Genomic DNA, 25,222 nt, shown 5'->3' with positions numbered 1-25,222 from the left:
TATACTGGAGTAGCTGCTTCGACTAGATTGATCGCAACTCTATTCGTTCTTCCATTTCTGAAAATCCCCATATGATATTCACAAAAACTAGCTAACTAACCCCCTGCATCTCACCACAAAATTTCTATACGGAGGTGTAGACATTACTAAAACAATTGCATTAACTGGCGAATGAGCTGCCGCGACAGCCAACATAACTTGCACTATAAATTGAGAACTCTGGAACTCGAAGACCAACACGAAAACTGATATAATCGGTGGTCCGAAGCATAATGAAGACGCGGTGAGTTGAGCGAGAAGCTGCTCCAATTGCTTGGTGTTTTTTCAAGAAACAGAACACAAGCCATTCCACCTGGGCAGTTAGGATAACTGCTAGAAATGTCTGAAACAGTGAAACGTAAGCTTATGTCTAGGCTTAGGGTTAGGCTTAGGCTTAGGCTTAGGACTAGGCTTAGGCTTATGCATAGGCTTAAGCTTAGGCTTAGGGCTTAGGCTTACTATCACTTTTCGAGAAGAATTCAAGAACATAACTTTAGAATAGGCTAGCTAACTAGTAAACCGGGTTGGGTTAAACAAAAGATGCAGCCGACAATTCACGGGTATCGAATTTTTGCTACCCTAAAATTCCCGTTAACTGTCAGTTGCTCAAACTACAAACCATCATGTAATGCATCCAAACTCCGAAATACTTTATCAAAATCCCGGAGCCAAATCCTGCAATTATTGGAAACAATGAATAGGGTTGCATCAAAATTGTAAAGTGAACATGAATTTCAATATGCACAGATTACGGTGCAGATTTTATTGGCAATTTTCACCTTTCACTCAACAACAAACGCGTTTGTCCTAGTGGTTACTACACCACCGTACAGGAAATATGTGCTGAAACTCGGAAAATGTACAAGACCACAACATAAGGAAAATCGAGTAACTATTAATGTGAAAACGTATTTCTAATAAATTTTCAAACACTATTCAGTATTATTCTAAGCCGTCGGGCGTTGGACATTGCTCAAGTAGTACTGCTGAGCTAGGACGTTTCCAGGCGGGTCGAACTTGACACAATGAAACATTGTCGGAATATATGGCGGCTGGGACGATTTTCCGATGGAGATGCCGACTCCGATCTTTCGAGAGCTCTTCCAGACGATTTGGGTGAAATGCCCGTTTTCCTTCAACAGTTCGGGTTTGAAGCTGAAAACTTACAGGTTTTAAGCTTACAATGCAGATGCGCACTAACCTCGAATAGTCATAACCGATTCCTTCGATGTAGAATAAATGAACCATAGCTTGAGCGAGTGTTTGGGGCAACGGCCAGCATCCAGACTGACAAAACATGGCCACGTTTTCGCCGTATCTGAAAATGTAGAAGTTTGTGAGTTGACAAGCGTAGGCTTAGGTTTAGGATTAGGCTTAGAGCTTAGGCTTAGAGCTTAGGCTTAGAGCTTAGGCTTAGAGCTTAGGCTTAGAGCTTAGGCTTAGAGCTTAGGCTTAGAGCTTAGGCTTAGAGCTTAGGCTTAGAGCTTAGGCTTAGAGCTTAGGCTTAGAGCTTAGGCTTAGAGCTTAGGCTTAGAGCTTAGGCTTAGAGCTTAGGCTTAGAGCTTAGGCTTAGAGCTTAGGCTTAGAGCTTAGGCTTAGAGCTTAGGCTTAGAGCTTAGGCTTAGAGCTTAGGCTTAGAGCTTAGGCTCAGAGCTTAGGCTTAGAGCTTAGGCTTAGAGCTTAGGCTTATAGCTTAGGCTTAGAGCTTAGGCTTAGAGCTTAGGCTTAGAGCTTAGGCTTAGAGCTTAGGCTTAGAGCTTAGGCTTAGAGCTTAGGCTTAGAGCTTAGGCTTAGAGCTTAGGCTTAGAGCTTAGGCTAAGAGCTTACCAGGAAAAGCTGTAAATTCAGACCTGGCCCAATGCGTCTAAAATTTGCTCAAGTCTTGCCCGAGGTCTCCTAGCTCGGCCCACGAATTGCACAAAGTTTAGCAAACGGTCTAGATTTATCCAAAGTCTGACAAAAGTTTTTCCATTTTCATGTGGTACCAAGCTGTCTCAAACGGTTTGATCTACCAAAAATTGTGACGTCAGCACGTTCTTAACCTTGCAAAATCAGTTGATAACTCTGCGTCTCTTCTTCCGCATTTTTTGTAGATCTACGTAGATCAAACCAATATGGGACACTGTGACACCACGTGTATCGTCTGTTCAACTCACTTTCTAGGCTTCTCGTGGGAAATCCACCCACTCTTCGCCATCTCATCTGCCCAACGCTTGGCCGCCACATCCATAACCGGGTCAGCAACCAGCGGAGGTGCACCATGCTTCGAACGGTACAGATTGTGATACGCCACGATGAGCTCTTTGAGTTTCGGTATATTATACCCAGCAAGGTCCTGCTTGTCAGCCTGCCCCTTGACCAATATGAAGTTATGGACGGAAGCAAACTAGAAAATGTTTAAATAATTTTTTTTGCAGTAAATTTCTTTCACTTACGGCTGTCAGCTGTTGAAAAGCTGGATCCAAAGCCGGTGTAGCGACTGATTTGGAAGTCATTGTCAATGAGAAATGAGTAGTTTTTGGAAAAATAATCTTCACACAAGTTGTGTGTATTTTTGGATTTCAGGAGTTCACGTGCATTTTTAAGGAGATTATTGCTTAGTTGTTAGTTTTTTTTTAAAGAGCAATCGAGCCGAACCCGAACCATTCTTAAACGTGGAGAAGCGCTAGTGAGGATTTTGTCTAGATATTATAGTATTCATCTTCTTCTTTAAGATCCTATCTAGAATATCCAAATTCATCCAACTTTGACACTTCGATGCACCATAGATACCAATATCGATTCTTTTCTAGGCTCCATCTTTTTTCTAAAAATACTCCGTACAACGAATTTCCTATACGGCGGAGTTGTTGTGATAAGCACTACCGCATTAACCACACTCCTCGATGCAAACACAGCCAGAATAATTTCCACTAAAAACTGTCCAAAATCCACTTGATTAATTGTAACCACCATATAAACAAATGGTGGGGCAAGGATCAATGATGACGTGGCAAATTGAGCAAGCAAACTGTACACTGCAGATCTATGACGGTCATAGTTACTGGGCGATAAGCTTTTTTGCATGGATTTCAGCAGTAGAAATAGGTCAATTGTTATGTAGGAGAAGAGGAGGATGCAGGAAACTCCGCCAAATGCAGAAATCGCACAAACTATCAAGATCCAGATAGATATGTCGTAGATGGCTATGTTGGTAAGGTTTGAGAATTGAAGAAGGTATTCTGGATAACTCTAAACCAAAAATATATAAATAAAAGTTGACAGGAAAACTGGTGAATCCACATACCCTTCCCACATAGACCAACTGCTCTTCTCGGCTCATTCCAGCTCTGCATAGAGCATAGAAAATAAAGAAAGGGATCACAGATGCTACTGAAATCATAGAGTAGCAGAAGATTTTCGGCCATCGCCGACAGTTCATAAAAATCGATATTGATTGGTGTTTTGTGTAGAAGCAGTAGACAAGGGCTTCGATTTGAAATACGGTTGAGGAAATTCCAAATGCCTGAAAAAGGGTAGTTTGTAGTTTGTAGTTTGTAGGTTGTAGTCTGTAGCTTAGTGTTCATTATTGAACATTGTTGTGATCTTTTCTAACAACAGTGGCCACCGCTTCTCACATTTCTTTTTTCAAAATGAGAATTATTTTCTATGTTGTTGTAGTTTGTAGTCTGTAGTTTGTAGTTTGTAGTCTGTAGTCTGTAGTTTAGGGCTCATTCTTGTTCATTGTTGTGACCTTTTCTAACTACAGTGGCTACCTATTCTAACATTTTTTTTTCAAAATGAGAGTCATTTTCTATTGTGTTGTAGTTTCTAGTTTGTAGTATGTATTTTGTAGTTTGTAGCTTGTAGTTTGTAGTTTATAGGTTGTAGCTGTCACTGAATTTAAACTCAAGAACAAAACAAGTTATTCAAAATTCGAGTTTCAAAATAAATCGAATTTCTCCAATAAAATCGCGAGAAAAAACAAGGAAACTATTTCAGCTATTGCCAAAATTTTTTTTGTAGTTTTTTGTGCTCAAATTGTATTCTGTAGAGTATAGTTTGTAGTTTTTAGTACCTGCTTAAAAACATTACCACGTGGTGATAGGCATTTACTGATAAATAAAAGGTTATCAGTCCTTTATAGTGCCCCGCAATCATTGGAGGCAACGGAAATGGCTGAAGAAGGAGAGTTGTATGGATGTCTGTGATGGTGCAGGAGATCTGAAAATTCACTGAAAAAATTATAGATGTTTTTTGAATTTGTACCTGAAAAACCAGCAAATAATATCTAAAATTATCAATTTTGTCGCTCTTGAAAATCACCAAAAATATAGTGAAAAGGTTCAGAATCAGGGAAGTACTGCCAATTAAATAATAGTACAACATGAGCCAAAAAGGGGTCGAAAAGTCTATCATTTTGGTGTAAATTTGTGAAAAAAGGAGAGTTGGAAAGAATAAAGAACAAAAATTAACAGAATGAAATCAGAAAGAAGAAAAAAAAACGAGACCAGGAAATTAGATTTCCCTATAATCCGACACAGCACTCTATATTTATTTATTTTGTTTAGAACTAACATTCAAGAACCAAAGTGAGCACGAAAGTTTGAGCACAAACTCAGGTGGTAAATATTCGAGGTTAAGCTGGAAATTTTTTCAGAGCAAGTTCTACAAAGTCGGAGCCAGTTGTAGTGGTTCCAGACACCGTTACATCGGGATAATGTGGAATTGAATTTGAATAAAGATTGATTGGAAATTTATACAATATCATTTTCTTTTCCATGAAAAATATTTAAAACATAGAGGACACTCTCTTTGTCCGGCTCCTGAAAATTATAGTAAAGTTAGCAGCCGACATTTCAGGAGTTCAATACTTTTTCAGACTCCACCCGAAAAGCCTGCGATATGGCGGGAAAAATATGAAAAGCGAGAGCATATTGATTGAGGAATGGCTTGCAAACATTGCTATTAAAATTTCAGAAAGCAATCTTCCATTTGGAATTTCCAGGTAGACAAGCGCCACCAGAGCACATGGAGGGCCAATGCACAGAATAGAAGTCATCAGTTGAACCATCAGGCTTCTCAAGGCTTCTTGGTGCTTTTGATATGTTGACCTAGATATTTTTAGTCGTAAGATTCGCATTAACCGAAATAGATCCAAAATAAATATTGAAAATATTAGGGAAATCGTTAAGCCGCCGACGAAAATGCTTAGGAACAGCCAGACAAGGTTCGGCGACCGAATGTACAGGACAAAATGCGGGAGCTTCAGGAAATCTGGATAGAGGTACGGGAAATTCTGCAAATTGTCAATTGTGATAACAGGCGGTAGCGGGCCGGTAGCCGGCGGTCCCGGGCGTTAGCGGACCAGTAGCTGGCGAAAGCGGACCAGTTGTGAGCGGTAGCGGGCGGTAGCGAGCTGGTAACCGGCGGTTGCGGGTGATAGCGGGCCGATAGCCGGCGGTAGCGGGCGACTCCAAAAAGCTCACCTCTCTGATATAACCCAACTGCTCCTCTCGGCTCAAGCTTAAATATTGCATGCTCGCACAGAGCACAACTGGGGCGAAAATGCACAGAAAATAGCAGAAATATAGCAAAACGTCGTGGACTAAATGGATTTTTAGAATATATGCAATAGCTTGATGCTTTTTTCCGAAACAGAGAGTTAGAGCTTCGAGTTGAATTAATGCCAAAAAGCCGATTATCATCTGCGAATATTTCAAGTTTTTGATTAGCCCGAGAATTCTTACCGCGCAAAAATGACTGGAAATCCCAAAAATTGTGGACATGACTCCTTGAGTGTACCCGGCCAGCAATGGGTAAAGTGATATAGGTTGGCTGAGCAAGTTCAGCTGAATATCCGTGAGCATGCAGGAAATCTGAAATTTTGAACTAGTGAAGTGTCGGCTTCTTCTTCTTGCAGGCCTGACAGAAAACATCGTTAAAAGAGTGAACCCGACACCTCACTGGCTATGTTAGCTGGCAGCCGACATCTTGCGGGTTGAAATTAAAAAAAAAACGGCTCCCGTTTTTAAGTTTTTAAAACAACCGACATTTCACTGATTTAATAATAATATTTTTTACCTGAAACCCCAGCAAATAAAACCGAAAAGGACCAAGCTTTCCAAGCTTAAATGCCAATAGATAGATTCCCAAAGTGTTCAGAATTGCAGAAATGACTCCGATAAAATGATAAAAATAGGTGAGCCATAGTGGATTGGTGAAATCTATAGCTATCATGTTTTCTGACTGAAATGAAAGTGAGCAACACGTTTTTTTTTCGTTGCAAATATCAATTTAAAAGCTGTAATTTCGCGATATTTCATTTGTTTTTCGGTGGCGAGTGAGCAAACTAGATATACTTTTCGAAACGTTGTTTGGAATTTAGGTTAAGCGAAATCGGCAGAAATTTATATATTGTGGTAGGTGGGCGCCTTTGTCGGCAGGCAAGTAGGTAGGCATGGAGGGAGGTATGTGCAGGACCGTGTGTAGGTAGGTTGCCCATCATTCCCCTGATGCATCCTGCTGGACTCCTAGGGATTCCATGTAGGCACCAAAACGCCTGCCTTGCGCCGCGAGCCGCGCCTCCTTTATAGAGCGGCGCGGAACCTGAAAAATGTCGGGAGCGGCGAAAGAACCCCTAGAACCACCTGCGTGAAGCAGGCGTCGGGCTCTGAAGCCGCGCCTGTCTCCCCTGGAAGCCCTACCCCAGATGCATCCTGCTTTAGCTTGCCCCCCCCCCCCCCGTTGTTGTTGTGCTTCAGTTGTAACGCACTGTCTATTTTGAACTGAAGCCCCTGTGAAGCAGCCAACATTTTATGAGTTTTCAAAAATCTGAGAGGCTTGCCCTAGCAGCGGACAATTCTTGGGCTACAGCCCAAATTTGCTGTTTCATTTCAAAAACTTTATTAGATCACATCAGATTCGAGCCAAATACATGACAACAAAACTTTGAACGAAAAGTGCGACCATCAGAAATTTGTCAACCCAAATCACGAACTTCAGAAGCTTCTCCTTTTTGGACGTAATTTCATCATCGAAATATTCTGGAAATGCTGTGAAAACTGTGTGACTTCGCGTGTTTATTGAGAACACTTTCCAGGCTAGGAGCACAATTGTCTCGGCGAAAAGGAAACACAGGAGGATTGCTGGAAAATATTTTTTCAGAAGTTTTTCAATAATCGATAAACCCACCAATCATTGGCATTCCACTATAATCTTTTGGCAGAACTTGCTCGACATCATAGGTGAAGATAGTTTCATATACTAATGCGCTTCCAGCACAAACTAGACCGTAGAAGTGGGGTAGGAAGCCGGAAATCGCGAGGAAACTGTAAAATTGCGCCAAATTCAAATAAAATTTTTTGAGAACTCACACCGCAATCACCGAAATCGGTGCAATAAGCTGTACACTCACAAATTTGTTGACCCTTTTCAGTACCAAATTGTATCGATAAAATGATCGGCAATGTCTCGGCTTGAACCTAAACACGTGGAATTAATATACATAGATAAAGCTCAATATGTAGGTGCTCACTTGGAAAAATCGTCAACAACTTCTGAGCCCAAGAACATGTAATAGTTCCGAGTATCTATGTTGATCAGCTGAAAGTCTAGAACATCGGTCACACGGGAGGACATCAGGTATCTGGTGAACTCGGCGCCACCCCATTGGGCGAAGCGGAATCTGAAAATTTGGACCAATCAGCGGGTGTGGGCGTGGCAAGCCCTGATTGGTCTGTTATAGGTTTGGCCAATCACCACCAATCAACGCGTGTGGGCATTGTTGATTGGTCGAAAAATAGGTAGAGCTGAGCGCTGATTGGTTTCTATTCAAAAACGAACCAATAAGCGCTGAGCACCTCCCATTTTTGGACCAATCAGAGAATTCATCACTTACTGATCTGCGTAATACGGTGACATCAGTGTGAATGTGCAGTTTTTGTAGTCATTCGGATAGCTTCCGAATCCAGTGCGACACGGGATTGTGAGCATCATTCGAGCACTTGTCCGGACCATTCCACTTGAGGAGATGTAGATATCCATATCGAAAGGCTTGAAAACGTCAGATGGTCTGCGTGAATTTGGTCTGGAAAATTGGATTTTAGTCAGGTAGGTCAAGTAGGCCTGCCCTGCACTTAGGCACGTAGGCACGTAGGCACGTTTTAAGGTTGAAAATTGAAACTTACACATCGGTCATCATCAAGGTTGGAGTCCAGAACTTTTTTCTCCACATCTCGTGGCGTGTTGTTGAGAAAGTTCGGATTCCTGAGTAGTTTGACGGATTCCACATGAGGCGTTCATCCATCCAAGTCTACAAAAATTCGAATTTATTTGATTTTGGAAATATTTTTCAAGCCTAAGAAATCTTACAAAAGTGAATGTCAGAGCCATTTTCAAGACACCCTGTTCATCTTGTATATCATGGATATGATCTACGTGAAGTAGAGGAATCAGTTGGAGGTATCCGTCTTTCTTGATGGGCATTGTGTCATCGAATCGTTTTGTAATGTCCTCGCGGAGTTTGGTCTGGAAAAAGTTTGCCAGTGAGGTATCGGCTGCTAGAACAAGCGGGCGGCAGACTTCTCACAGGACCTATTGAAAAATATAGTAAAACGGTCTCTATAAGGCGTCGGTCGCTGTTGTTAAGCTCATGGGTTCGAATTGCGCAATTCTTTCAAAAACCGCCCTGTGAATTGTCGGCAGCTGTACATTGTTTTGGTCAATTTTTTCAAAAATTTTTTTTTTGGAAAAACATACCTCAGCTTCATATCTTTTCTCCATCTCGCCAGGAGAAGGTTCCAGTTGAATATTTAAGCTGAACATGCTCAAAAGAGCAACTCCGGTGGACAAATCCATTGCCGGGACGTCTGGGAACTGGAAAGTGTGTACGGAATGGGGGAGAGATGGCTGCGAGGAGCGCAGTGAAATATAATATGTGCGCTTATAAACAGATAATTGATATTTTGTTTATACTATCTGCAAATGAATGCGCACATTGAAGTTCAGTAAGAATTATTGTGAGTAGGATATTTTAGTTGGAAATGTGTAGATTTTTGACGAATTTTTAATATTCTGACAAAACTATCGATTTCCAGACAAATTATCGATTTTTGGCATAGACAATTCGGCTAACCGAAATTATCGACTAAAATAGTTTGGTTTGTCAATTATCTGACATTTATCGAAAGCTACTTGCTTTTTTATCCTGGCGGGTGTCCACAAAACAGTAGGTAGGAAAGCCTGCCTACCAACTTTTCCTCCAATAAAATGTCTTTATTTTCCATAAAAATCAATCAATAGAATCACAGAGTAATTTCCGATTTCTTGCTGCCGCTTTTGTTACTGCTCTTCGACTTCGACTTCTTTCCCTTTCCCTTCGGTTTTGCCGTCAAAAATTTCGAATCGAAGCTGGAAATTTATTGATTATATTTTCACCCAAAAAATCAATAACTCAACTATTTCACGTAGTCCTTGGTAAGTGTGTCGTAGCCGAAGAGGTCAGCGCAATGCTTCAGAGGTTTCTTGTGAAGACTGTCGAATTGATCGCAAATCTGGAAAAAAAAATTCTGAGGCTTGATAACTTGATCGGCCTGAACTCGGGCCTGGCCTGAACTCACATCGGTATCCTTTTTCTCGCGCTTTTCGTCGGCCATCACTGCAACTGTCATTGGGTCCAGGCACTGAAAAATATCGATTTTCCATGAAATTATCTATTTTCGACGAAATTATCTATTTTCGATGAAACTATTGATTTTTGTCAAAATTATCGATTTTTACCGCTTTCTTCAAAATCCTTGCGGTAGTCTCCATGCCAGCAGCTGCGTGAACCAGAGATTGATTAAGCTGAAATTTCAATTGATATCTTTTTTCTCAAAATGCTCCAAAAAACCTGTCTCATAAGCCACATTCTCAAGAAAATGGCGATAGCTGCGCCGAACGCCGTTAAAATTAGCATGGCAGCTGTCATGAGCCAAATTTGGAATGTGTAAGCCTTGTATTCATCTGAAAATTGGTATTCGGGAAATGAAAAGAAGTGGAGAGAGAACATACCGGAAATTTCCATAATTGAAAAGGTTGAGGAATGATTGAAAATCGATTAAAAAATTCGATAAGCGGTGGAATTCGTGGATTTTTATTTCTACGTGGTATAAATAATAATTTAAAAAATTCTGCAATTTCTGGCGTGAAGAAGGACAAGAAACAAGCCAGGCACGAAGGTAGACATTAGATATGCAAGTAGGAACGCAGTTCGGTAGGCAGGAAATAGTAGTATGGTCGCGAGATCAATTTATCAAGACAGTTGAGAAGATTCCAGAGTCTGAGCCAAAACCAAAACCTGCACTTATCAAGGGGAAAAAGCCGGCTCCAGGAGCAGCAAAGAAAAGTAGTGACGGGGAAAAAAAGAGCAAGGAAAAGGAGATAAAGAGCAAGGAAGAGACAAAGAGTAAGGAGGAAGTAAAGAAACCGCCGATGGATTTCTCAGAGGCTCTGAAACACGAGAAAACTTACAACAGAGATCTGACGGAGGAGGAAGTTATAGCCAAAAATCGATAACTCAACTATTTCACGTAGTCCTTGGTAAGTGTGTCGTAGCCGAAGAGGTCAGCGCAATGCTTCAGAGGTTTCTTGTGGAGACTGTCGAATTGATCGCAAATCTGGAAAAAAAAATTATGAGGCTTGATAACTTGATCGGCCTGAACTCAGGCCTGGCCTGAACTCACATCGGTATCCTTTTTATCGCGCTTTTCGTCGGCCATCACTGCAACTGTCATTGGGTCCAGGCACTGAAAAATATCGATTTTCAATTAAGTTATCGATTTTTGAAGATATTATCGATTTTCCATGAAATTATCTATTTTCGACGAAATTATCTATTTTCGATGAAACTATTGATTTTTCTCAAAATTATCGATTTTTACCGCTTTCTTCAAAATCCTTGCGGTAGTCTCCATGCCAGCAGCTGCGTGAATGAGAGATTGATTCAGCTGAAAGTTCAATTTGCATTTTTTTTTTCTCAAAATGCTCCAACAAACCTGTCTCATGAGCCACATTCTCAAGAAAATGGCGATTGCTGCGCCGAACGCAGTTGTAATCAGCATGGCATTTGTCATGAGCCAAATGTTGAATTCGTAAGACTGGTATTCATCTGAAAATGGGAATCTGGAAATGAAAAGAAGAGGAGAGAGAACTTACCGGATTCTTGCATTATGAAAAATTCTGAGGAATGATTGAAAATTCGAAGAAAAGTCGATAAGCGGTGGAATTCGTAGATTTTTATTTTTACGTGATATTTTTTTTTTGTTTGTAAAAATAATAATTTCATAATTCTTTTTTTAAATTTATTTTTGGCAATAAATAAGCATTATGTAGGCATGTAGGCATGTAGGCAAGAAATAGGCGCGTTTGAAAAACATGTCAGGCTTGTAGGCAGGCATGTAGGACGGCGGCTGTAGAGTAGGCATGTTGAAGATGAGGTATGCTGATCAGACGTAATGTAGGCAGACACGTAGGCAGGGCAAATTGTAGGCATGAGGTAAGCAGGCGGTAGTCAGGTTTGATTATAGTAGGCATAAAGTAGGTGCGGAGACAGGCAGGCAAGTAATAGGCGTTTTAAACAAAAAGTCAGGCATGAGATAGGCATGTAGACAGCGAGCGTGGAGTAGGCACGTAGATAGGCAGGGCAGGCAGGCAGGCAGAATAGATAGTAGGCATGAGGTGGGCAGACGGTAGGCAGGTAGGCAGGTTTGTCGGTATGATATGGGCACAAAGAAGTTTCCGGATGTAGCAAAAAATCTAGATTTTTCCGGAAGTTTCCGGAAGGTTCTACAAAATTTCCATAAATTTCTAGAGTTTTCTAAAAATTTCCAGAAGTTTCCAAAAAAACATCTAGATTTTTTGGAAACTCCCGGTTTTGCTAAACCGTACACATTTTCACCATGTGCACCATGTTGTACAAAATGTAATAAATTATATTTCAAGCGGTTTATTCACGTTTCGATAGTTTCCTTTCCAATTAATATTAATCGGGTTCAACATCTCTATCCATCTCCTCCTGAAATCTTTTAAAACTTGCTTCCTCCTCGGCGGCGGTTCGTGGAACTTTGAATGGAACAGATATATCTTCTGCTGTTTTCATTATCTTGATTGACTCAATTGTCTCGAGTGTATCACCATGTGTGTCATACAATTTGTATCTTTTATCCTTTGCAGTAGTCGTCGAGCCCTTCGGTTTCAGATCGATCGATGGTTCAGGTTTGTGTTCGACAGTCTTGTTGACTTCCTCAACCGTCAGATCTCTGTTGTAAGTTTTCTCGTGTTTTCTCGTGAAATCCATCGGCGGTTTCTTTACTTCCTCCTTGCTTTTTGTCTCTTCCTTGCTCTTCATCTCCTTTTCCTTGCTCTTCTTTTCCCCGTCACTACCTTTTTTCGCTGCCACTGGAGCCGGCTTTTTCCCATTGATAATTGCAGGTTTTGGTTTTGGCTGAGGCGGACGTTTCTTCTTGGAGCAACCGTGGATGGTAGCTGAAATGCAAAAATTTAGGATTCCTTATAACAATGGTGGGCGGCAATCGATTTTTTTTTCGGCTAATCGGCGAATCGGCAAATTGCCGGAGTTGAAATTTTCGGCAAATCGGCAAAACAGTACGCATCCTATAAATGTTCCTACATTTATTTTGAAAAGTAAGAAAATTCTATGAAAATATCCAGAGAAAACGGGGAAAATCTGCCGGAATTGAAAATTCCCGGCAAATCGGCAAACCGTCATATCGTCAAAAATGGAAAGTTTCGGTAAACGGCAAACCGGCAAATTGCCCGAACTGAAAATTTCTTGCAAATTGGCAAACCGGCAATTTGCCGATTTACCGAATTTATGAACAAAATAATTTGACGAACGGCAATTACTGCCTACCCCTGCCTTATAAGGCCTCAACACTGGACAAATGGTAGCAGCCGACACCTGGCTTGATTTTGAAACTGACGTAATTTCATAACCTGATAGCTACAGAAATTTCAAATAAATTTTCTGAAAGAGAAATTTATGGAATTTTTTCTGCTATTTTCTCAAACAAATTCATATTTTAGAGAAATTACAGTTTCCCACTGAAACACTCAGCAATTACTTTAAATTACTGAAATTCTCGTCGCTAAAACCTAAGAAAAATACTGATTTTAGAAATGTTCATTGAAATTGACCGAAATTTCTATATACTCACCCAAGAATGTAGAGATCCAGAGAATAATGTGAAGGATTTCTGGAAAACACTTTAATTTTGTTATTTTTGGCAGATGTCAACTTACCCATTATAATCATTGAAATTCTATTTATATTTCATGCAGTTGTAGTAGTATTGTCGAAATGAATAATTTTTGATGACAATTCACTTGTTCTTTTGTTGTGATTCAAGTTCACGTTTTCTCTTTTTTTTTTCAATTTCTGACAAATTCATTAATGCAGAAAATTCTTCGCCACAAAAAATGTTGAGGAATGGTTGAAAATTGATTGAAAATTCGAACAAAAAGTCGATAAGCAGTGGACGAATTTTGAAGAAAGCGGTGAAATAATTATTTAGACACAATCTATAATTTATCGAAAATCGACTAGATTGACAAGTTGAAACTAATACAAAAACTGTCCAGAGAAAGCTGCGGTGCTGCTTTCAATAAAACTTTCAGTCAACTGCTCTCGTTCAGAAAACACCAATTTCAGGTCAACTTCGAATCGTCTCAGCCTAATAGAAAAACTTCAAACTTTTCGAATCAGATATATAAGTTCTGCATCGGAACTGGAACAAGTTGACATTGTGGGCAACAAACGTTGTTCATGAAGTATGGTTTTGTTATAATTTTATTCTAGAGCATCTTTCCAATTTAACATGTTTTTTTCTGTGTGATCACTGGTTGTTTTGTCGCATCCCGAAGCTTGAAGACCAGTTAATAACTTGTTCATGCAAAAATAATTTTAAAAAAGTTTAAATCCAATGACTGTCTATCATACAATTATCAGAGGAATTGAATTATCAACAAAATGAACAATATCAGATAAAAAAGCAGTGATCAAAAACCTCTTTACTGTGGCTTTACTTTACTGCTGGCAAGAAGTTATTATTTTTCGGAACTGTTCAATTATCATTAAATCGTATTTGGATTCAGTACCACAAGCAACGATCGTTTTGTAATATTATCAAACAAAAAACAAAATTTATACAAATCTATACATTTTTTCCATAGACCATAAATAATGGACGGAGCAACTTTATTGGATCTTTAGAGAGCATGAGCCAAAACCACAGCAGAAGCAGCGAAGATTGAGTGGATTGAAGTGAATGATGATACAGTTGCTTCAGCAGCTTGTTCAGGAGTTCCAGCCGGGTCAGCTGATGTTTCATTTGCAGTTGAAAGAGGTGCTGCGGTGCCATTAGATGCAGCAGGAGCATTATCTGCAGTTGGAGTTGAACCAGTGTCTTCAGTTGATCCTTGGACCACAAAGACGGCGAGAAGCCCAAGGAGAACAAAGATGGCAGTCGTTTGACGTCTCATTCTTCCAAGATGTTGATATGATGAAGACTGATTATTTACTCATTTCTATCACTATTTATACCAAAATTTGCTCTTATCTTTGCCCCAGATCTGATCACGTGTCTATTAAACCGGATTAATATTATTATTATTATTATTATTATTATTATTATTAGTATTATTTTAAAATCAATTTTCTTCAGCGTATTAAATTTATATTAAGTTGTCGGGAAAGTCTTGTCCTATTTTTTTTGTTTGGTCATTGTAGGCTGAATATAATTTATGATGTTTATTCACTTCCAATAATTGATAATCAGAATAATTGATAACCCCATGTTATATGCGCACACCACACAGTAAGATTCCCACGAATCGCATGGCTCTCCTTTATGCTTTGCCTCACGATGTCATCAGTTCAAGCTTCCACCTTCGAGGATGAATGCTTCCGAAAACTGGCATCCCTCGGACTAGTCGGGTTCATTGTCATCGAGCTCGTCGTGATTGTGTTGGTATTACAGTTTGTGTGATGCGTCAACGGAGAGCTCAGTTCCTTGATATGCCGTATCCGCAGGAATCGTATCAGACACCGAAGCGTCGAATTGAAAGAACTGATAGTCCACCAACCAGTCGCGATTACTGAATTCGAATGAATTGTTTATTCGATTTGTTGTTTTCTTTTATTGTTGAAACTACAAAAAACCACCAGGTGTGGGTGGTGTAGAACATATATGTCATCTATATTCGAAGTCTAACTTAAACCTTACCCCAAGCCTAAGCCTAAACATGAACCAAAGCCTAATCCTAAGCCCAAGCCCAAGCCAGAGCCTAAGCCTACATAAAATTGCTGACCCTGAAGCCATGTTCAAAATCTAGAAATGTTTACATTTTCAGAACTTTTTTCTTAACAAAACTATTTTTAATATTTTTCGTGAAAAACCCTATTAACCTAGAAAATTTAGTTTTCTGAGGAAAAAACTGAAAATAGACTTTTTGTATTTTATTTTAAAAAATATATTTACCCAGAAATGTAATTTTTCAATTCCTAATTAACTAGAATGTTTTAAAAGAAGAAAAACTAAAAAAAAATTTCAAAAAAATTGGTAAACCGCATTTTTTTTCTGGAAATATTTAGAACATTTAACTTTAAAAACATATTTTTGTATGGGAAAATTAAAAAAATTAAGAAATTTGAACCGTTTTTTAACTCTTGAAATACACTAAAACCGAACATTTTCAAAGGAAAATTTGAAAAGTTTCTTGCAAATTTTTTTTTAGTTTCAAAATTCGAAATATCTCAAGTTCAATTAATTTTTTAACCAATAAAATGTAATTCTGAACTATCAAATTCTCACTTTCAAAGCGAAAATTCAGTTGTTTTTTTCCGAATTCAGCCAAATTTTTGAAATTTTATCACAAAAAAAGTTTAGACTTAATAAAATATTGATTAAAACCGGGAATAAGTGAATTTCAATGAATTTTCTTCCTATTCTCTTTTTCGCGTGTAAAATTTCGAATTGTTCTTGGATTTGTTCGAATTCCTTCTGCATAGCGCCTGCCATTTCCTCAAGTGATTTTTCATTAATCATCGTGATTCGCTAATGAGAAATCGAAGACTTTGGAGCTTTAACAGCTTATAACCAACTACTTAGCTATTGTCTTAAAAATTCCATTAAATTTTTCGATAGAATTTACTCTCGATATTCCTAACACTTTTTCACAGAAAAGTGGAATTTTCCCACCAAAATTTTATCATAGAAAATTTTAATTTTATGCCACAATTTTTTTAATAGGAAATTCAATTTTTCCGCCAATATTTTTTTACAGAAAATTTGAATTTCTACCAATATTTTACATTTGAACTTTTCGAACCGAATATTATTCCGTATCAAATACACGTTCTCGCCATTTTTCCAAGAATTTCCCGTCGAGCAGAAACCTAAAAAAGTCCTAGTGGTAAAGTTTTCAAAATCACCATCAAATGAGAGATCATGGATTACTACGTAAGCTCCCTACATTTCAGAAAAATCGATACAACAACTTTTTTTTACAAATTTTTTTTCATATCATGTAACGATACAACAATGTGAAATATTTCAAAAAAAAAAAGATTTATTCACAAAAAAGAGCAATTCACATTCCTCCGGTAGTTCCAGTGGATTGTTGACCTCCTCCACCCATCTTGTTCCGGTTGTGACGACGAACGCAGACGATAGTGATGATGGTTGCAGCAGCGGAAGCTCCCACGCACACAACAAATGTCACAATCACAGTGGCAAGTCCGTATGCGAGAATTTTGGCGAAGATTCCTTTATTCTTTTCACGCTCCTTTTCCATCTTGGCCATATCTTCTTCAGAATTTTTAACCATCTCAGCTTTTTTCTTATTGAAAGCATCCTCCATATCAGTGGTGCCATTAGATGCAGCAGGAGCATTATCTGCAGTTGGAGTTGAACCAGTGTCTTCAGTTGATCCTTGGACCACAAAGACGGCGAGAAGCCCAAGGAGAACAAAGATGGCAGTCGTTTGACGTCTCATTCTTCCAAGATGTTGATATGATGAAGACTGATTATTTACTCATTTCTATCACTATTTATACCAAAATTTGCTCTTATCTTTGCCCCAGATCTGACCACGTGTCTATTAAACCGGATTAATATTATTATTATTATTATTATTATTATTATTATTAGTATTATTTTAAAATCAATTTTTTTCAGCGTATTAAATTTATATTAAGTTGTCGGGAAAGTCTTGTACTATTTTTTTTGTTTGGTCATTGTAGGCTGAATATAATTTATGATGTTTATTCACTTCCAATAATTGATAACCTATAAGTTGATAATCTATAAGTTGGAAATTATTATGCATAAGTTGGAAAATGGAAAAAAGCACAATTGTACGAGAACTCGTAACATTTTTTCCCCCGCCATTTCTTTTCCATGACTCATAATCCATTTCTTATACCACGATGATTGTGCTTTCAATCTGAGATCATTCTAAGCGTCACTGTTTTCTAAATTAGTGAATTTATTTTTCAATAACCGCATTTCTAAATATTTTTATTTTTTCGGCTGCTCTAAATTTAAAAGAATACGTGACACGTTGACAATGATATAAATAGGAGCAAAATCAAAAGAAATTCAATCAGTATGGTTTCTCGGAGGGAAGTTAGCCGCTTCTCCTCAACATAGTTGCTGCCCTGCAATGCTTCGTCTGCTGTTGCTTGGTGTCCACCCAAGAAGAATTGAAGATGTTGCATCAACTGCAAGAAGTTTACAAGTCTACGTTGGAACCATGGTTTAGCCGCTGCACAACTGCTTCTTGAAGGGAAGGCATTCCGAACTTCGTGCTTGGACAGTAGCTGCTGAGACAACAACGTCAACTGAGCAGGCCTTCACTGAAACCTTCTGCACAAGACACCGATGATGGTCAGTTTTTAACGGCTGATCGTGCTGTCCTCCAATCCAAATACTACCATGTCTCTAAATATGGTTAGAATAGATAATTTTCAATTGAACAGCAATCAACTCAACTATTCGTAGTGTGGAAATGCAAAGTTCAATGCTCAACTGGATGAAAGGTAGTTTTATTCAGATTGTGTGGAGTTTTTAATGACTCTCTTTTCAGATTCAGTAGTCTAACTTCTCACCATTGTGTCTTCAGTCATGTCCACTGGTTACGATCTGGGGACAATCAACTCTTGAAGAAGAACCCTTGTTTTTTGAATAAAGTGTAGATGGTGTGAATCAGTGTTTTATAAATTAAACTGAAATACGAAAGTTATAAATATAGTGGAGAAATTTCCATGGTAGAATGTCATATTGTTTATTACTAATAACCTCTCCATAACAACATTAAAGTGATAACCAACAGCATTTCGGTAAGAGCAGAATGTTGTCGATTCAGCTCCTTACGGACCTATCCTGACAACTTAACAGTACTCTGATAATGGTTTCACATTGAATAGCCCATGTTTACGCGCGCGCGAGGAGGGCTTCACAGGGAAAAGGATGGGCAGGTAAACAATTGGGAAATGGGTGCGTTGGTTCGGGTCCGCGGTGTGGCAATGAATTTCTGATTAGTTGTGCATGCGCGAACTGGCAGAAATGTGAAAATAGTTTCTCCTTGCCCAAGATTTGCCCAAAGTCTGTCCAAGGTAGGGCTGTACAAATCGGCGTCCGGTCGTCCGATTTTGACACCACCGGACGCACTGCGTCCGGTTTTGGGGTAGGTTTCCACGGCGGCCGACAATTTCCGAGTTTCGCCACTCACTATACTTAATCAGCAATTTTATAGTGAGTGGCGAAACTCGGAAATTGTCGGCCGTCGTGGATAGCTACCCCCAACCGGACGCATGTGCGTCGGACGACCGGACGTCCGGTTGTACAGCCCTAGGCCAAGGCTTCAATATTTTAATATTCAATATTCAATATTTGGCAAATTCGGCAAATTTGCCGTGCTTAACAAACTCGGAAAAATTTGATATTTTTTATGTTTTTTGGAGCACCAAAACTACTGAATTCTTAACACACATCTGGTTTCTGAATAAGTTCCGCGTAGTATGTCTGTTTAAGCATCAAAATAGCTCAATTTTGTGTCATTTTACTAAATTTTTGGCTAAAAAATCAATAATTTTAGTCAAAATTGTACTGTCAAAATTTTGACGTGTGCGGCAAATTTCGAAATTTGCCGAGCTCGGCAAATTCGGCAAATCTACTTTTTTGAAATTTGCCGTGCTCGGCAAATTCGGCAAATTTGCCGAGCTCGGCAAACGGCAAATTCGGCAAATTCGGCAAATTTGCCGCACACCCCTGGTCTGTCAGCTCTTTGTAATGGTTAAAGATAAGCTGACAGACCAGTGCTGTGCGGCTCTTCGGAAATTTTCTTTGGAGTCGGAAATTTTCTGAATGAGCTCAACTCTCCTACACCGTCAAAAAATTTTTTTCGAATTTTTTTCCACAAAAAAAAGGGGTACTTGTGTATTATACCCCCGCCATTTTAAAAATTAATTGTTAAAATAAAGTGTGGAATTGTAGGAAAACACCATTCCTAAGCCTCCAAGAAAAATGGGTATCACGTTTAATAAATTAATAAAGGATAAATTAATGGAAATTTAATTAGTTTTTAAAATGGCGGGGTATACCAATACACAAGTATCAAAAAAGGGAAAGAAAAAAGGGTCGGCAGTCACAGTAACTCTCCAAAATCTTGGTAACGGAAAATATGAGAAAAAGAATTGGGTAAAACTAAAATCGGCGAATAATTGCCGATTCAGCCGTTCGAAATTTTACGAAAAAAAAGTTCGGTGGGAATGACACTTTTGTTATGCCGTCCTAAAGTAATTTTGATGAACCGTGCACATTTTCGCCCTGTGCAAGATGTACAAGATGTATCATTTTTCAAAATATTTATTCACGTTTCAATAATTCTTTTTTCAATTACTTTTCGGCTCCGAAAGGATCCATCTTCTCAATAAATCTAATCAGACTTCTTTCCTCCTCGGAGTCGGTTTGGGGACGCTTTTTTGGTACAAGTTCATCTTCTGTGTTTTCAATTGTGTTGATTGTTGGGTCCAAGTTTGGTCTTTTCTCCTTTGCAGTAGTCGTCGAGCCCTTCGGTTTCAGAACGATCGGTGGTTCAGGTTTTTGTTCGACAGTCTTGTTGACTTCCTCAACCGTCAGATCTCTGTTGTAAGTTTTCTCGTGTTTCAGAGCCTCTGAGAAATCCATCGGCGGTTTCTTTACTTTCTCCTTACTTTTTGTCTCTTCCTTGCTCTTCATCTCCTTTTCCTTACTCTTCTTTTCCCCGTCACTACCTTTTTTCGCTGCCACTGGAGCCGGCTTTTTCCCATTGATAAGTGCAGGTTTTGGTTTTGGCTGAGACGGACGCTTCTTCTTGGAGCAACCGTGGATGGTAGCTGAAATGCAAAAATTTAGAATTCCTTATAACGATTTTTTTCGGCTAATCGACAAATTGCCGGAATTGAAATTTTCGGCCAATTGAGGTCTTGCACGTTTTTTTTTGGGAATTTCAGAATTTCAATTTTAATCGGAAAAATTGTACGCATCCTATGAATGTTCCTCCATCTATTTTGAAAAGTAAACAAATTCTATGAAAATATCCAGAGAAAACGGGAAAAAACATTTCAAAAAACACAGCTTTAAGTGTTTTCGTCTTATAAAAAATCCCTCTAAATATTTACGGCAAATCTATGTTCGGCAAGCGGAAAATCGGCAATTTGCCGGAATTTAAAATTTCCGGCAAACTGGCAAATTGACAAAAATCAGAAGGTCCTTTAAATCGACAACCGGCACATTGCCGGAACTGAAAATTTCCGGCATATCGGCAAACCAGCAAACCGTCAAAAATGAAAAGTTTCGGTAAACGGCAAACCGGAAAACTGCCGGGTTGCCGAATTTATCAACAAAGTAATTTGCCGAACTGCAATTACTGCCCACTCCTGCCTTATAAGGCATCTAAACGAAACAAATGGTAGCAGCCGACACCTGACTGAATTTCTTTCTAACTTGATAAGCTACAGAAATTTCAAATAAATTTACTGAAAGAGAAATTTATGCAATTTTTTCTGCTATTTTCTCAAACAAATTCATATTTTTGAGAAATTACTTTTCCCCTGGCAGTTTCCCAAAAAAACTCAACAATTACTTCGAATTTTTGAAATTCTCGTCGCTAAAACATAAGAAAAATACTGATTTTAGAAATGTTCATTGAAATTGACCGAAATTTCTATATACTCACCCAAGAATGTAGAGATCCAGAGAATAATGTGAAGGATTTCTGGAAAACACTTTAATTTTGTTATTTTTGGCAGATATCAACTTACCCATTATAAGCATTAAAATTCTATTTATATTTCATGCAGTTGTAGTAGTATTGTCGAAATGAATAATTTTTGATGACAATTCACTTGTTCTTTTGTTGTGATTCAAGTTCACGTTTTCTCTTTTTTTTTTCAATTTCTGACATTTTGAACTTAACAAGTTTATTTAAAAATTTAAAAAAAAATTATGGCATTTAAGATTGTTTCAATAAATGTATATAGTTTTTAGTTTTACAATCAAAAAAATTGAATTGGTATTCGATTAGGATTAGGTAAAAGACGTCCGACTCATCGAAATAGCCACTGTGGCGATTGCAAAGTTGTTTGTCGAGTTTTTCCTGAAATTAGAGGTTACACTTTTTTCCAAAAAAAAATCAAAAAATTTGAATTTTCGCGCTAAAATGTTTTCTCAACAAACTTGTAAATCCCGCTGAAAAATTGATTTAAAATTTTAATTTTTAATTTTCCGCTAAAAAAATTTTCTTAGAAAAATTGAACTTCCCGCCAAAATATTTTTCTCATGAAAAAAAGGCCTCTCTACATAACAAAGTTTCAGATTTCTAAGCACCTCAACTAACCTCAAAACAAAGTTCCTGAACGGAGGTGTAGTTGCAATCAGGACCGCTGCATTAACCGAAGATCTTGTCGAGAAAACCGTTAAAATTATATTACTAATTTCCTGGGATCCATCGAATTTCAGCAATAAAACTAGAGAAAAGCAAAGGAGCGGAATAAGAAGAAGGGATGAAGCCGCAAATTGTGCCAGGAGGCTTTTGATCGTAGATCGCTGTTTTTTAAAGTTGGACACCGAGATCTTCCGCCGCGATCTTTTCAGCATTTTGAACATGTCAACAGTGGTAAAAGTGAATACAGCTCCACAGAAAATTGCTCCAAGTGAGCCGAAACAAATGACAAGGTAGAGCCAGAAGTTCAGCTCATAGATGGCAAAATTTGGGAGATTTGAAAATTCCAGAGCATACTCTGGATGGTGCAGCTTAACATAATCCATCTGCTCTTCTCTCTTCATTCCAGCACTGCAAAATGCGAGGTACCCAAAAACCGGAAAAAACGGCATAAACCAGGTGACCGCATCGTTGACACTCTTGGAGATTACATGTCTTTTAGTGATATTTGCAATTGTCTGATGTTTTTTTACGAAGCAAAATGTTAGGCTTTCAAGCTGGGCCACTATGGTCCCAACGACGAAGGCTATTAGATAATGGGTCCAGACGTCAAAGCATCTTGCCAGGAACCCCACGCAATAGCCCGCCATGATAGGTATTAGGGGTAGAGGTTGCATTAGGAAGGTGAAGTGGATGTCGGTGACAGTGCAGGTTGCCTGAAAAATGGAAAGGCTTAGGGCCTTGGGCTTAGGATTAGGCTTAGGCTTAAACTTAGGCTTAGGATTTGGCCTTGGATCAGGGCTAGGCCTATGCTTAGCCTTAGGATTAAGCTTAGGTTTAGGCTTACGCTTAGGTTTAGACTTAGGCTTAGGGCTAGACTTACTCTTAGGTTCAGGCTTATGCTTAGGCTTCGGTTTATGCTTAGGCTCAGGCTTAGGCTTGGGCTTAAGTTTGGGCTTAGGCGTAGGCTTAAGCTTAGCCAATAAATACCTGAAAAACAAGCAATGACTTCCGGAAAACGTCAATTTTCTCGCTTTTGAATAATATCAACAACATTGTAAACAAGTTCAAAAACAACGATACGGTTCCGATAAACTGATAATAAATATATAGCCAGAGAGGTACATCGAAGTCAACTGACATGTCACTTGTTTTAGAAAAATTGAAAACTTGAAATTGGAGAAAACACAAGTTTTCGGTAAGAGTTGCGCAAAGATAGGCAGGTGAAAAATTGAGCAAATGAGAGGTGACGTGAGGTGAAAAATGTGGTTTAGAAAGAAGTTGTAGCTTGCTTTTTCATAATTTTTCAGAATGCTTTGAAGCTTTATGAAGGCTTTTTTGTATTCTAAAATGTGTACCCTTAGTGCGCATTCCTTCGCCGCGGCCGACACTTTTCGGGTTCTGCGCCGCACTGTACAGCGGTCTCTAAAAGTGACCTACGTCTTACGGGTCCAACAGAGTTAAACGTCCAGCCGACATCTTACAGGGCTAAGTAACTTACGGCGCGATGCAGGCGGAGGTCGCCGCAAGGCAGGCGCGGCAAGCTTCTTGACACCTGCAGAAAAAAACAAACTGTATTTGCTACTTTGATGACGCCACGTTTTCCTCGTTATCAGTATCAGGCACTCACTGCGTTTCTTATCTAATAATTGGATGATTCATCGCAAGAGCACCTCGTGATACTTTTTACAACTTACCTAAAGTTTATAAACTGTAGGGTTACTGTAAGATTATTTCAAGTGGGTCACTAAGTTCGGTAGGCTTTCTATAATTAATTTGATATATCCAATATTATGGGGGGTAGCAGCGAAACATTCTTTTTTTTTTAAACTGATAAGAAGTATATTTTATCATTTCGAAAGTTTGATGATTGTGAAATTATGTGACTTCCTCATTTGGGGTTGTACATATATATATATATATATATATATATATATTTGTGCTTATCGAAAAATTTAGTGTCCTCAATGACCTTCTCACCAATGTCGCAGCAGCAGCAAAAAAATATGGATTTTTGGAAATCGTGAGTTAAATTATCTGGTTTTCCTATGATCTGTAAGATGTCGGCCGCAAGCCTAGACAAATTTCCAAAGTTTTGAAAAATATGAGCGTTTTGAGGAAATCCAAAGCAGTGTCGCATGTTCTGACCCCTACAATGTTTTAGTATGATCAATAGAAACATAATTACAGTATAAAAAAAGTAGAAAAAAACATTATTTTTTTGGTCGACTTCCGAAATTATGAGTGGCAAAAACTGAGTAATTGCCACTTTTTGACAGTAAATAAAAAAGTTTCAAAAATTTTTTATAACGTTTTATTATGATATTCGGTCATTTTGGCACCATTGGAGTAGTTTTTACATTTTTCCCACTGGCGCTACTCCACCTTTAACCTAAATTTTTCAGTGACGATTTTCAAAATCTTCCGGAGGGCCTACTACACAAACTTCAAGAAGTTGACCTTTTGGGTGCGGACTATCTATTCTCAGTGAGCTCCGGGAGCTCCATTTATCAAATTGGTGATAAATACTCTTACGAAGATAACATGGAGGCGATCATCCCCCAATTGGCATATGTTTTAACGGAATTCGAAATTGAACATTTTCGTGTGGACGCAGTCATTGATGGATATAGGCTTGAAGAACTTGGAAAGCTTATTCCAAATGGATCAGTTAAAGCCAATCATTTCTACTCAAGCAGCAACACGGAAAACGTGCAATTCTTTTTTGACAAGTGTTGGGATCAATTGCAGACCGTGGAGACCCCATTTCATAAGGTTTTGGTGGAAAATGAATACGAAAACTGGAAACCAGCGGTGCCTTGTTACTTGAATAAATATTGATTTTTTGTGGCCCGTTATGCAATACCCTTATATTGTATGTTGCAAGATTAAAAGTTTGTTGAAAATGAAAAGACCATTTCGACCAAATATAAAAAAATAGTGGTAAAAGATTGAAAGAATTAAATATTCATGGTAATGCAATAAAAAAGCACACTTACTTTTATGAGCAATCAACGTGCAGAAATCAATCTAATTTGTTTCTAGTCTTTCTTGGTGGCAGATTTATGTTAACATCTCCTTTCAAACTCACATTTTTAAAGTTTTAGTAGTAATCATAACAATACAATTTTCGCCTAAAGTAATTTCTACGAGAAATTCGAATTCAACGGTTTTCAGGTAATTTTTGTGTCGTTTTCTCTGGCAAAAAAGAAAGTTAATC

At 38.5% G+C, this 25,222-nt stretch overlaps 10 protein-coding genes and 1 long non-coding RNA gene across 12 annotated transcripts; 1 reads left to right on the top strand and 10 right to left on the bottom strand.

Annotated features, from left to right (window-relative positions):
- Window positions 1–921: 921 nt before the first annotated feature.
- On the bottom strand, window positions 922–2,538 carry D2062.1 (SCP domain-containing protein). Its single transcript, NM_001306577.2, has 4 exons — window positions 2,475–2,538; window positions 2,196–2,425; window positions 1,241–1,357; window positions 922–1,194 (listed from the first exon to the last, which is right to left on the bottom strand). Exons 1-4 carry the CDS (start codon window positions 2,532–2,534, stop codon window positions 987–989), a joined length of 615 nt encoding a protein of 204 aa, NP_001293506.1. The 5' UTR covers window positions 2,535–2,538; the 3' UTR covers window positions 922–986.
- A 237-nt stretch (window positions 2,539–2,775) lies between these two features.
- Window positions 2,776–4,437, bottom strand: sri-37 (Serpentine Receptor, class D (Delta); the record flags this gene model as incomplete). Its single annotated transcript, NM_061910.2, has 4 exons — window positions 2,776–3,270; window positions 3,326–3,544; window positions 4,114–4,242; window positions 4,288–4,437. 4 exons carry the CDS (start codon window positions 4,435–4,437, stop codon window positions 2,776–2,778), a joined length of 993 nt encoding a protein of 330 aa, NP_494311.2.
- Window positions 4,438–4,810: 373 nt separating this feature from the next.
- On the bottom strand, window positions 4,811–6,258 carry sri-71 (Serpentine Receptor, class I; the record flags this gene model as incomplete). The annotated part of the gene is made up of 5 exons (NM_001377725.1): window positions 4,811–4,844; window positions 4,893–5,317; window positions 5,508–5,726; window positions 5,769–5,897; window positions 6,103–6,258. The coding sequence occupies 5 exons, from the start codon at window positions 6,256–6,258 to the stop codon at window positions 4,811–4,813; spliced, it is 963 nt and encodes a 320-aa protein (NP_001364738.1).
- A 639-nt stretch (window positions 6,259–6,897) lies between these two features.
- lgc-28 (Acetylcholine receptor-like protein cup-4) lies at window positions 6,898–8,915 on the bottom strand. The gene is made up of 8 exons (NM_001026882.3): window positions 8,779–8,915; window positions 8,392–8,547; window positions 8,208–8,332; window positions 7,919–8,107; window positions 7,556–7,705; window positions 7,395–7,502; window positions 7,213–7,349; window positions 6,898–7,166 (listed from the first exon to the last, which is right to left on the bottom strand). The coding sequence occupies exons 1-8, from the start codon at window positions 8,875–8,877 to the stop codon at window positions 6,937–6,939; spliced, it is 1,194 nt and encodes a 397-aa protein (NP_001022053.1). The 5' UTR covers window positions 8,878–8,915; the 3' UTR covers window positions 6,898–6,936.
- A 561-nt stretch (window positions 8,916–9,476) lies between these two features.
- D2062.4 lies at window positions 9,477–10,605 on the bottom strand (the record flags this gene model as incomplete). Of its 2 annotated transcripts, NM_001129130.3 has the most annotated exons (5): window positions 9,477–9,572; window positions 9,639–9,701; window positions 9,799–9,864; window positions 9,911–10,023; window positions 10,072–10,605. In NM_001129130.3, the coding sequence occupies 5 exons, from the start codon at window positions 10,082–10,084 to the stop codon at window positions 9,477–9,479; spliced, it is 351 nt and encodes a 116-aa protein (NP_001122602.1). The 2 variants fall into 2 exon arrangements, with proteins under 2 accessions (NP_001122602.1, NP_494309.2); NM_061908.4 differs by having other exon boundaries at window positions 9,911–10,084.
- On the bottom strand, window positions 10,581–11,227 carry D2062.5 (MotA/TolQ/ExbB proton channel family protein; the record flags this gene model as incomplete). Its single annotated transcript, NM_061907.5, has 5 exons — window positions 10,581–10,676; window positions 10,743–10,805; window positions 10,941–11,006; window positions 11,055–11,167; window positions 11,215–11,227. 5 exons carry the CDS (start codon window positions 11,225–11,227, stop codon window positions 10,581–10,583), a joined length of 351 nt encoding a protein of 116 aa, NP_494308.2.
- Window positions 11,228–14,286: 3,059 nt separating this feature from the next.
- msrp-6 (MS Related Protein) lies at window positions 14,287–14,559 on the bottom strand (the record flags this gene model as incomplete). The annotated part of the gene is made up of 1 exon (NM_061906.7): window positions 14,287–14,559. One exon carries the CDS (start codon window positions 14,557–14,559, stop codon window positions 14,287–14,289), a length of 273 nt encoding a protein of 90 aa, NP_494307.1.
- Window positions 14,560–16,668: 2,109 nt separating this feature from the next.
- msrp-5 (MS Related Protein) lies at window positions 16,669–17,073 on the bottom strand (the record flags this gene model as incomplete). Its single annotated transcript, NM_061905.6, has 1 exon — window positions 16,669–17,073. The coding sequence occupies one exon, from the start codon at window positions 17,071–17,073 to the stop codon at window positions 16,669–16,671; it is 405 nt and encodes a 134-aa protein (NP_494306.1).
- A 714-nt stretch (window positions 17,074–17,787) lies between these two features.
- On the top strand, window positions 17,788–18,282 carry linc-66. Its single transcript, NR_101668.1, has 2 exons — window positions 17,788–18,118; window positions 18,166–18,282. It is a non-coding gene; the product is annotated as a long non-coding RNA linc-66 (long non-coding RNA).
- Window positions 18,283–19,928: 1,646 nt separating this feature from the next.
- D2062.13 (uncharacterized protein) lies at window positions 19,929–21,429 on the bottom strand. Its single transcript, NM_001267126.4, has 3 exons — window positions 21,383–21,429; window positions 21,298–21,336; window positions 19,929–20,455 (listed from the first exon to the last, which is right to left on the bottom strand). The coding sequence occupies exons 1-3, from the start codon at window positions 21,393–21,395 to the stop codon at window positions 19,977–19,979; spliced, it is 531 nt and encodes a 176-aa protein (NP_001254055.1). The 5' UTR covers window positions 21,396–21,429; the 3' UTR covers window positions 19,929–19,976.
- A 218-nt stretch (window positions 21,430–21,647) lies between these two features.
- On the bottom strand, window positions 21,648–23,145 carry sri-38 (Serpentine Receptor, class I; the record flags this gene model as incomplete). Its single annotated transcript, NM_061904.2, has 3 exons — window positions 21,648–21,717; window positions 21,958–22,718; window positions 22,993–23,145. 3 exons carry the CDS (start codon window positions 23,143–23,145, stop codon window positions 21,648–21,650), a joined length of 984 nt encoding a protein of 327 aa, NP_494305.2.
- Window positions 23,146–25,222: the final 2,077 nt, after the last annotated feature.

This window comes from Caenorhabditis elegans, chromosome II, assembly GCF_000002985.6.
Source record: "Caenorhabditis elegans chromosome II".
Taxonomy (NCBI): domain Eukaryota; kingdom Metazoa; phylum Nematoda; class Chromadorea; order Rhabditida; family Rhabditidae; genus Caenorhabditis; species Caenorhabditis elegans.
This window is presented reverse-complemented; position numbering and strand designations above follow the sequence as displayed.

Coding starts and splice junctions, on each gene's coding strand:
- D2062.1 (NM_001306577.2), bottom strand. CDS start 2,534: ATGACTTCCAAATCAGTCGCTACACCGGCTTTGGATCCAGCTTTTCAA. Junction 2,426..2,474: donor CTTTTCAACAGCTGACAGCC/GTAAGTGAAAGA, acceptor AACATTTTCTAG/TTTGCTTCCGTCCATAACTT. Junction 1,358..2,195: donor TCCCACGAGAAGCCTAGAAA/GTGAGTTGAACA, acceptor CTACATTTTCAG/ATACGGCGAAAACGTGGCCA.
- lgc-28 (NM_001026882.3), bottom strand. CDS start 8,877: ATGGATTTGTCCACCGGAGTTGCTCTTTTGAGCATGTTCAGCTTAAAT. Junction 8,333..8,391: donor TGGCTCTGACATTCACTTTT/GTAAGATTTCTT, acceptor GAATTTTTGTAG/ACTTGGATGGATGAACGCCT. Junction 7,167..7,212: donor TAGTGGAATGCCAATGATTG/GTGGGTTTATCG, acceptor AATATTTTCCAG/CAATCCTCCTGTGTTTCCTT.
- D2062.13 (NM_001267126.4), bottom strand. Junction 20,456..21,297: donor CTGGATCTCTACATTCTTGG/GTGAGTATATAG, acceptor TTTGCATTTCAG/CTACCATCCACGGTTGCTCC.